The 11,508-nt window shown below is 40.2% G+C and overlaps 1 protein-coding gene across 2 annotated transcripts; it reads left to right on the top strand.

Moving 5' to 3' along the window:
* The first annotated feature begins 96 nt into the window (after positions 1-96).
* LOC136501267 (double-strand break repair protein MRE11-like) lies at positions 97-10,835 on the top strand. Of its 2 annotated transcripts, XM_066496766.1 has the most exons (20): positions 97-200; positions 5,799-5,937; positions 6,244-6,401; positions 6,504-6,594; positions 6,941-7,060; positions 7,153-7,221; positions 7,303-7,394; positions 7,507-7,609; positions 7,775-7,882; positions 7,966-8,028; positions 8,095-8,166; positions 8,379-8,456; positions 8,531-8,593; positions 8,698-8,761; positions 9,406-9,488; positions 9,631-9,744; positions 9,896-9,940; positions 10,022-10,183; positions 10,285-10,455; positions 10,545-10,835. In XM_066496766.1, coding segments are annotated over exons 1-20 (1,839 nt in total). In that variant the 5' UTR covers positions 97-198; the 3' UTR covers positions 10,587-10,835. The 2 variants fall into 2 exon arrangements, with proteins under 2 accessions (XP_066352863.1, XP_066352864.1); XM_066496767.1 differs by lacking the exon at positions 9,896-9,940.
* Positions 10,836-11,508: the final 673 nt, after the last annotated feature.

The raw sequence follows: 11,508 nt of genomic DNA, 5'->3' as shown, positions 1-11,508 counted from the left end.
GCTAGGCTTCTATTGCAAGGTTACCCGCTCCCGCACTCTCACTCCCACTGCCTCGCAATCGCAAGCTTACTACCCGTGCCTCCTGCAACTGCAACAGAAGCAGCTTGCGATAGAAGCCTTCGCGCTGACCACTGAGGCACTCTCGCTCGGTTTGCTGCCAGATCTCCCCGGCCGGCGACGACGGACGCCAGCGCCAGGATGTGAGTGCCCTCTGCAGCTGCTGATCTGCCAGCTAGACGGCCGCCGCGGCGCGTTGCTGTGTTAAGAGTTCGATTAGGGCAGGCATGCAGTGCAGCGCCCTTCCTCTGCGCAGCCGCTGTTCCGAGTCCATGGTTTGTGATTTGATTTGATTTGATTTGGATTTCCTTCAGGCTTCAGCTCTACGATTGTAGAGTCGTAGCTACCACTACTATACTACTATCTGGTGCGCTGTTGCTTCTTCTAGTTTGGACTTTGGAATCCTGGCTCCTCCAGCATATTGATGTATATATATCTCGGCGGCCTACATCAGCAGATTTATAGACGTATATATGATTTTGCATTTTTTTTTTTATGTACCGCGCACCTTGACATCTTCTGGTTTAGCCTCTCTTTTAATTTTCCTCGCGTCGTTTCATTTTTTCGGTTTTATTTTATCCATTTTGTCAGTTGCCACTATGCAATTTTTTATCCATTTCGCCACTTTTTTTATCAAATGCAGCGGCGGATCTAGAAACTGAGTAAGAGGGGGGCTAAATAATACAAGGCTTACGATATCGATTATCTTTCTTACCAAAATATTTTTCATTCTAATATTCTACAATATAACTTAATTTGTGAATCACTAAATACTAAAAATTGAAGACGTACTCCATGAAAATTCAGCCCAAGGGGGCCGGCCACAAGACCCCCCCCCCCCCCCCCCCCCCCCCCCCCCCCCCCGGATTCGCCCTGATCAAATGCATGCCAGAATCTTTCGGAATATACGAGGCCAGAGGCCGTAAGTGCTAGCAATAAAGCAGTGATCTATATAGAGACTCACGGTGCTCCTTCTCAATTCATTTTTCTTCACCTGTGTGGAGGATTTCTTGGTTGTACGATGTTTTTGTTCTGCTAAGCATGGTCTGCTGATTGATTATATATAGTGAAACTGAAACAGGATCCTAATCGGTTATAGCATAACCAAAGTTAGGTGTTGATTTGATGGCAAATTAAAGGCCAAATTTCCCCCACAAACTTTTGCCACATTAATTAGTACGTGATTTTTCATCAAAAATGTTGTTGGGTGTTTTATTTGTTGTCTCTAATGCATGTTAAATAAAGCAAGTTGCTACACTGCAATGTTAATCGATCTGTTATAGTTTATAACTTTATGAGGGGTCATATTTACCATCAAAAGGTGACTACCGATATTGTAATTTCTTATCATTTCATGCACATGGTAGTATATGCTATGCATGTGCTCATCTCCAATTAAACATGGTAAATAATTCAGGTTGTCTTCATATACACAACTAAATGCAAAATTCTTATTACTGATCTCCATAGTTAATTGACATCGTACATGATTTAAGGTTATTTGAAAAAAAAAATACTCCCCCACCCCCATAATAAATAAGTTTCTGAAAATTTTTGGATAGATTAAGGACGTTGACAAAAGACGCATCTACCCTTATTTCTTTTCCTTTCCCTAAGAATATATCTTGAATTTGGCATTTATTGTTTGTACTCATGATTAGCTTCCGCATTAGGAGTATATAGTTATTTTTGTGGAACTTCCATAATGACATGTATAAATTAAAGCTAAACTCACTAGATAAATCAATACCAAAATCATATTTAAATTTTCTTTTCTTCTTACCATCATATAGTTCTCTTATACAAGGAGTTGGGATGTGACTGACTTTTGTCCGGACTATCGAAAGACCACACTATGCTGCTAGCGGGCTTATTGCAGTTGGATTAGGACATGATATATATCTATCACAACGCCAACGCTCATTGATCAATCCTATTTTGTCAGTGCAACAACCTTACACATGATTGCTTGTAACTAAGAATGTTGGCTTCTCTGCTGCCTCAAGTCTCTCCTATCCTCAAATACATCAATCTCGCAATGTATATTGTGTGTTGCGCATATATTAGCAAGTTTAAATGTATACACACATTGTTTTTCCCTAAAGTAAATAATGGATCGATTGATAACTTGATATTGATTTTGCCATTAATAAGGCTGACATCATTTTGATTTTCCAGTTTGGTTTTATACAATATGCTGCCATCCTTCTCTCTCTCTCTCTCTCTCTCTCTCTCTCTCTCTCTCTCTCTCTCTCTCTCTCTCTCTCTCTCTCTCTCTGTTTTTCTTTGTTTTTTGTTTTATATATCCACGTTTGCCACTAGTCTGCTAGCTTAGTGTCATTGCCATCATACAAATCATTCACAATGAACTAGTCTAGTGACAGTGGGATATACTTATTACTATCTAGTTGAAAACGGCTCGGGCTCCCATGGTGCTCCATGTCTGGAGTTGTTTTCTTTGGCGCCGTTTGGTACTAGAAGGCATCGGAAGAGCCATGCCAAACTCACCCTTATGGTGGTCTTTTTTGTCATCTTCTGAGAATTTCTTGGTATTAATTAATAATCAATATTATTTGGCATGTTTTCCTTTGAGCAAACACATGGTTATCTAAATGTAATCAAAGTAGACACGGACGTATGGTGACGGTCATAATTTAAAGTGATAAAGGTGATGGATGCCATAACCAAAATAGGGGTTGACTTAATGACTACGGAACTTTACAAAAGTCACTACTGATGTCTAATCACCACATTCTAGTGTAAGTGCATTTCAGCATTTCTAGTCATAAAATGTTGTTGTCAGGTATTTGTTGTTTCTTTGCGTTGTAATTCATGCTTGTTGGTTAAAGCAATTTTTTCTCTAGTTTTATGCTAGTTCATTGTAGTTTATTTGTAAACTTATGAGAGAATTTTATTTTCCATCGAGAATAATGGGGATATTGGTGCCTTGGTTGCATGTCCTTATCATTTCATGGACATGCGCGTGGTACATCATTTATTTATCGACAACTAGCTTAATGATCTCTCCAGTTCATTATGAACGTCCCATTTATGAATTAACTTTAATTCACATAATGATATATACTCCATTTTTATTTAGATGTCATATTATTAGCTCTGTCCTAAGTCAAACATTTATATATTTGACCATTGATTTCAAAAACATTATATAGGTTCATGACATAAGATTTATGTTTAGATTCACTATGAAAAATACTTTCATAATTATAATTCATATGTTGTGAAATTATAAGGATTTTTTTTTAAATTGAAGTCAAAGATAGTAATATTTGACTTAGAACAAAGCTAATGTGACATGTAAAAAAGAACAGAGGGGGTATACAGTTAAAATATATAATAAAACCAAGTTTATTCTACCTTTCTTGTTGACATCATATAATAATTCTCTCATACACCGGAGTTTACGTCCATATACCACAATTAAGTAATTGGGGAAAATCTTTAGTTAGTTTTGTTTAACAAATTTTGAAACTGTAAAGTAGAATATGAACTTGTGTGCACACAATTGACAATAACACATAATCCTGTTGTATCACCTGGTAATGGCAAATAAAAAAACAACTCACTTCAGATAGTAGTACAAAAATAGATGATGTAATAGATAAGCTAGCACAGAGACATCAACTGTCATTCGATTATATAATTAGTTTGCAGACATAAAAGGCCACTTAGAATCTGGTACTAGTAGATTTTTTATCTGTGTTGCACAAGTAACTCCCTTTCTTATTGTGTAAAACACCCAAATGTCCATTTAATCATGACCATATTTGCCAATTTTAATTACCTCATCTGGTGCACTCATGCTCACATCTAGCATTCAACCAAAAAAAAATTCTAAAACACGCAGCGGAGCTACATATGCCATTATATTAAGAAGAGAACAAAACACGGGGTAAGACCCCTTACTAAAGAACCACACAAACCGACACCAAACCTAGATAGTAGAACCAAGAAATGTGCCTTTTACAACAATAGATCAACCATGACCACATATATTAAATACAAGCCACTTGACCTTCCTCCGGCATAAGGGCAAGGAGAAATTTAACACCTCGTCCTCTGGCCAAAACCCAAAGGATGTATATCCTCCATAGCGAGCAGCAAAGCTCGAACCACACTAGGGGAAGCACCATAAAAAGCACACCTAATGCTTCTAGAGAGTCCAAGCACCTACTAGAATCACAAGGAAATTAAGGCCCTTTTGAATAAGACAAATCATTCCTCAGAGCAAACGTCTTCCATTTGAGGACAGAGGTGATGCACACCAACCCTTTGCAGGAGGGAGAACCAGATTTCTTGAGAAAAATGCAAAAACACATGACAACAATAGGTGGTTGATGTTTTCCTCATCCTGATCACAATGAGAGCAACTAGGAGGAGGTTGAAGACCACATCTTGCAAGTCGATCAGTTGTCCAGCTAGCATATGTTTCTAGCAACCAACCACATGAAAAATGACATCCAATAATCCAAGAAATTCATAAATGACTCCAGGCCTCTAGCAGTTAGAGCGCTCTACAAGTCTGATACCCAAGTATGATTCGTGAGGACTTCTAGAACCGTCCTTCTGTTGACACGTCTTTTGGATACCATAGCAAACACTTGAGGTACAATATCAGCCAACCTCTAACCATGGATCCACTTATCAGACTAGAAGAGGGTCCGATCGAGCACCATTTCCAACCTCAGATACCACTTCCATTGAGAATCAAGCCTGGACATTTTTATTAACCTGAAGCTGAAATACTCCCCATGGTCAACCAGGATCACTCTTTTGCACACAAAACCATCTCATTGTGCCCAACAGAGATTTTGGATATTGGAAATGCCAAGTCCTCGAAGCTCTTTAGGGAGACAAACTTTTGGCCAAGCCACTAAGCAATGGCCACCTTTTACATCCTTTCTACCTCTCCACAAGAAACCCCTTTTGATTTTGCCAATTGCTTTAATAGCCTAAGGAGATATATATCAACAACCATGGCAAGATAAACCAGCATGGAAGTGAGCATTCAACCAAATTTGATATCATATATATTTCTTATTATCTGGGTTGATGATTTGGTATCATCTCCGATCTTGCCCCTTATGGCCCAACCAAATTTTATGCTATGAAAAAATTTGCCTTGACAAATTTTGGTGTTTGGTTTTGTGCATGGTCTAGTCAATTAATGTTTAGGTGGACGTTTTCCTCACATGGAATTCCCATCACTTTGGATTACATGTATAAAGTGGTCTAGGAAATGCCAAAGTTCAGAGCCACTATCAATTTGTTGCATCAAATTCCCGAGTGAAAGGCAACTTTTTTTATTTGGCACATGAGAGCTCTGGAGCGCCAGTTCTCACTCAACCACAGCATTACTTATATATGCTTGTCATTACCACACGCAACATGGACACATCATGGCCGAGTTCCTCATTCCAGGAACATTCCCATTCCCATTCCCATTCCAAGAACATTTACGTTCTCATAGTATAAAAACATTATAAAGTACCGCTCCATGTTCCTATTTCCATTCCCGCTCCACGTTCCACATTTTCGTTCCCTTTTGGGAACATGGCTGCTAAAATCGTACCTACAAACTTTTTTTCTCAAAAGCACAAGAGAGAGTTATGCATCATTTTATTAAGAAGAATTTTTATGCATCATTTCATTGAGATTGAGAAGAATGTCATACATAAAAATGACAATATCATAGTTAACTTTTGAATCGTGTTTTCCAGGGAAGAAAAGGGGGGCAACACTCTGCGCATACTTGTGGCGACGGATTGTCACCTTGGCTACCTTGAGAAGGACGAGGTGCGCAGATTTGACTCCTTCGACACATTTGAAGAGATCTGTTCATTGGCTGTAAAAAACAAGGTACATAATAAGGATATTGTCAAAAGATTCTATTTTTGTGTGTGCACCCTCTCTTTTCCAATGCACATACATGTACTTTATGAAAGATTACAATGTTTTTCATAGACTAAACTCAAAGCCTTGCAACAGGTGTTGGTATCTTTAGATGATTACAACAAGTCCTATCACAATACGTCATTCGCTTCATATATGTCATGCTTTTTCTTTTTTTACCAATTGTATTACACACAGTATTCGAGTATATATATGAACCATTTTTTTAGACAAATCCTGAACAGTTTGAGGTATATATGACGAATTACACAGGTGGATTTCCTACTCCTTTGTGGCAATTTGTTTCATGAGAACAAGCCTTCCAATTCGACATTGGTGAAGGCCATTGAGATCCTGCGGCGCTATTGCATGAACGACTGCCCAGTTCAGTTTCAGGTGATTAGTGATCAAGCAGCCAGCCTCCAGAACAGGTGCAGTGATTCATCATTCTCTCTCTCAACTCTTGAACATGATTCTTTCGGATACGGTGACAGGTTGTGTTCCAGTCTAATTGTCAAGTAGTGATTTTTCAGGTTTGGTCAAGTGAATTATGAAGACCCAAACTACAACATTGGCTTGCTCGTGTTCACCATACATGGAAACCAAGATGATCCTACTGGAGTTGTATGGACATTATGAATTATGATTTTGTTTCCTCTGTGTTTCTCTGCCTAAAAAAGGATAAATACTCTTTCTCCAGATATAAGATGTTAACCATTAGTTTATGCTGGATCACGTTGTTTATAGTCATAGCAAATTATAATAATTATACGGAAGCACTTTAAAGTACGGATCCAATGATATCAGTCTTATTACCTCAATGCAAAACTCTACAAATATGCTAAGCTGATTGTTAATCAAAGATTATCAAATTTGAATTGTGAAATTATTGTGTGCCTTCTAAAAAGAAACGGTGGTAGCATTTTTTGTTCACTTATAAATTATAATACACTTATTTCTATTCTTGTAGGATAACCTGTCAGTAAACGATATATTGACAGCAGGAAATCTTTTGAACTATTTTGGCAAGACAGATCTTGGATGCACCGGCGTTGGCAAAGTAACAATTTATCCAGTATTTATCAGAAAGGTATATCCACTTGGAGTTTTGTATTCTATGAAATGTCAACGAAACTCAGTTATTACTTATAAGAGCCTGATGAATAGTTTGTTTTATTTCAGGGTGAAACTTATATTGCCCTATATGGACTTGGCAACATTAAGGATGGGAGACTCAAGAGAATGTTACATGTACTTCACCAAATAGCTTCCCTAAGATCTGTACAATTTTCATACATTTGTTTACATGGATAATGTATTATTCGTCATCAGGAACCTGATGCGGTTAACTGGATGCAACCTGAAATCCAAGATGAGACACTGGCCCCTGACTGGTTCAACATCTTGGTCCTTCACCAAAAGCGGTGCACAATCTCTGACTGAGAAATCATCTATATGAAGATATTATAACCATTTTGTGATTTTATTTTTGCGGTTATGCTTCCTGATCAGAAGTTATTCTCTGTAATTCTGTAGGACACGCGGAAGTCCTAGAGATGCCATAAGTGAGTTCCTCTTGCCACGTTTTGTGGACTTGGTAATTTGGGGCCATGAGCATGAATGTCTGATTGATCCTCAGGTAACAAGACATATTACATATTTAGAGGGGGAAGGGAGGGGGGGGGGGGGGGGGGGGGGGGGGGGGGGGGTAAAATGCAACATATGCTTATTTAGTCAAGTATTTCTTCTTTATGCATTTTGTATTTAAATTTAACTTTGTTTTTATTCTATCAACTACTAACAGAAGGTTCCTGGAATGGGTTTCCATATCACCCAACCAGGCTCCTCAATTGCTACCTCACTGATCAATGCTGAATCAAAGCCAAAGCATGTGCTCTTGTTGGAAATCAAGGTCAGTACTAATGCAACATGCTGCACGAACATTCAAATATCTTTTTTTTTCATTTCCTTATTTCTCATGTTGCCCTTGAATAGGGGAGAGAGTACAGGTCAACCAAAATACCTCTGCAGTCTGTTAGACCTTTTGAGTATGCAGAGGTAATCTAGTTCTTAGAGTTACTTCATGTCCACCTCAGTCAAGTACATCAAGAGAATGTCATGCAGGTTGTACTGGAGGACCAGATTGATGTTGATCCTCGTGATGAAGCAACTATTCGTGAGCATTTGCACAAAGTTGTAAGTCCCCAACTAATAGCTTGTATTTTTGTAAAAAAAAAAAAAAAAAAAAAAAAAAAAAAAAAAAAAAAAAAAAAAACTGTCCATTTTCAAGAATATGTTGCAGTGACTGGTTAAATTACTTCGAGAACAGAATAATCAGATCCCTCAATAATGAAGCTTCAGTTGTTGGATATCTATAGTACTAAATACTGACAGCAGAGTGGCTTCAGGTGAACAACCTTATTGAGAAGAGTAGGGAAGGAGCACCCACTGGATCAAAGCCTATGCTTCCATTAGTTAGAATAAAGGTAAATCAGGAGCTCTTGATGGCAATTTTGTCCCCCAAGGTTGTAAACATAAAAGAGATTGAATTGTTCTTCAGGTCGATTACACTGGGTATTCAATGATAAATTCAAAGCAATTTGGTCAACACTATGTGGGCAAGGTATCTCATAAAATAATTATAATGGAATAATTTAGCAATGTGATGTAATCCTTTTTAATACTACTATTACATAGTGTTTCTGGTTACTACCATTGCTCTTGTAGGTTGCAAACCCACAAGAAATCCTTCTTCTTACAAGATCAAGGCAAAGGCATCAAACTATGCAAGGTATGCCTATTATCGTTTTCTATAAAAACAATACATGAGAGAGGAATGCTAGGGTACACTCATATGGGACAAGAGTGGTACTTGTGTTGAGTTTCTGTTCTAGAATACTTTTTTAGTTCTCCAATCAATTTATTGTTAACAAGGCTATATTACTATCTTACTGTGAGCATATTGACAGTCAACATTGTAGATTGGTTGATGAAAAGTATACTACTATTTTTCTTGCTAAAGTACATTCATAGTATCATACCTTTACCGCTATATATTAATAGGATGCAGTGGATAAATTTACATCCGAGAGCCTATATAAAATTTGAAAAAACGTCAAATAAGAAAAACAAACAGATGAATGTATTTTTTTTTTACAAAACAGAGCCCCTATTGGGAACATATTAACAAGTAGAGAAAAAGGTTACAAGAAAGTATGTGTCCAGTTTAAATATATTAACAAATAGATGAGTGTAATTTCAGGCTGTCTCTTTTATTGCCTTGTATGGTTGGCACTTCTGTTTAGTGCAATGAGACACAAGATTTTGCATTTCATCTTTTTCTATGTATTACTTAATTAGCAAATCAATCTTGTTACTCTGGTTGAGTAATGTGGTCTATTGAACTTCTTTCTTTCTATAATCTATATACTGTAGAAAGCTGCAACATTTCTGAAGAGCTTTGTCCAAATGACCTCAACCAGGAGACGGTTGAAGCACTGATTGCAGACAGTAACTTGGTACTGAAGTTCCTCCTGATCCTTTCTAATACTAGTCAAGATGTCTTCCACCATTCCATTTCTAGACATATAATTGCACGATGAAGGTTGATGCGTGCTAACAAAAATCTGTACGTTTTGCATCCCATCCTTGCTTTTACAGAAACTGGAGATCCTTTCTATAGATGAGTTGAACAGTGCACTCAATAATTTTGTCAAGGAGGAGGACAAGACGGCATTTCACGTTTGCGTGCAGCAAAACATTGAGGAAGCGATAGTAAGATATGCTACCAGTTTACATTACATGAACGAAAAACTAGTCTGCAACCGGAATGGCTGAATGTCCAAACTCCAAACTGTCTAACATTTCTAACTTCAATTTCTATCCAATTTGAATTCTGAAGAACCTCTGGTTGGATAATTTGCAGAACAAACTGACTACCACCAAAGATGACTCCGTTGACCAAGAAAAAGTAGGGCATCAACTGATATATATATATATATGTCGTTAATTTCTTCAAGCTGACAAGCTGAGTAATCTTGTTGTTGTGCAGCTCCAGGAAAAGGAAAGCCAATCCAAGTCCAAGGAAAGAACAAGCTCCCAGAATCTGCAGACTGATACAGTCATCGTGTTTGAGAAGCAGAAGTGCTCGACGACAACAGAGGAGGAGCAGCAGACCATTGACTCGGATGATGATGAACCCATCGAATCTTCAGTAAGTGATCTCTTCTTCAGCCATCACAAATTCAACTCTAAGTAGCGGTGGCAGTAGGCTTCTTGCCTAATGACACGTTGATGTACTGCTCCATGCTCAAGGACCCGGAGGAGAGTGGTAGCCAGCAGGCAGGAAAGAAGAGGCGAGCGGCTCCAGGCGGCGGCGGTGGATCTGCGGCTGCCGGTGGGAGGAGGAAGACGGACCTGGCTTCCTTCCAGAGGGTTCCGGCGAAGGAAGACGACGCCGACACGGCCAAGAAACGCCGGGCTCCCGTAAGCTGTCTCGTCCAGCAATCTCTCAGTTATCAGCTATTCAGCTCTGAATGATATCCCAAGGTTTGAGCTTTTGACTTGCCGTGCAGGTTGCCGCCGGGAGGTACGGGGCTGTGATCAGGAGGAATTGATGAGCAGATCGGCGGCCGGAACGATTGCGTTCCTTTTGGGAGTCGAACAATATTGGAGCCAGAATTTCTTTGGCGAACTTTGTGCGTCTGGGTGAACTGGCTAGTGGCTACCGTGCTGAATTCAATCTTTAGGTTCACGGTTCCAATGGATTCCTCATTGCGCTTTGTTAATTGACTGTATTCCTGATCCTGAATCGAGTAGTTACTATCAATATATTCGGCGAATCTGAATTTACATGCTGCTATTTCTATCGAGAAGCTCCGGTGAGAGCCACTAACAGTTGGGCCCGAGTGTCGGTGTGCGTCCTGGATTCTCTAGGGTCCAATGGAAGAAAGGGAGAAGGTAAGGGCGAAGGTGACGACACTCTGGCGTCCAGAACGGAATGTGGCAGTGCTCCGGCGGACGGCGGCGGCAACGGAGGGGCCCGTGAACTGGAACCGTCACATCTTGGTGGAAGTGGAACGGTTCAGGTACTCTGCAGGTTTAAAGTTGAGCATGCAGCCGGAGGCCCAAAGGCACGGCACGGAGCCCGATATTTTGGCCTGGCCCAAGTCCAGCCTGGACCGGCCTCCACCAGCCCGTGCCAGGCACGGCCCGGTCCATAGGCCATGCTTGGGCCGCCACCTCAGCGCGTTGGGCGGCATGGCACGGCCCGGTCCAAAACGGCAGGCACAGCCATGGCCCGGTACTAGGGGGGCTATATAAGCCCCTGTCGTGGTGCCCCCCACCCCCACCGAACCCTAATCTTATTCCCCACTCCCCCGCCTCCTAGGCTCCCTGCTGCGGTGCTCTCGCCTAGCGTAGTCGCGTCTCACCGCCACCGACCACCTGCCACTACCGTGCGTCCTGCTCGTCTCCGGCGACGTTTCCACCGCCGGATCCTGGAGATCTCGTCTTGCCGTCCCCCCGTTGTCGACAATG

This window comes from Miscanthus floridulus, chromosome 13 (assembly GCF_019320115.1).
Source record: "Miscanthus floridulus cultivar M001 chromosome 13, ASM1932011v1, whole genome shotgun sequence".
Classification (NCBI taxonomy): domain Eukaryota; kingdom Viridiplantae; phylum Streptophyta; class Magnoliopsida; order Poales; family Poaceae; genus Miscanthus; species Miscanthus floridulus.
Note: the sequence above shows the minus strand (reverse complement) of the source record. Positions and strands in the feature narration are given on the sequence as shown.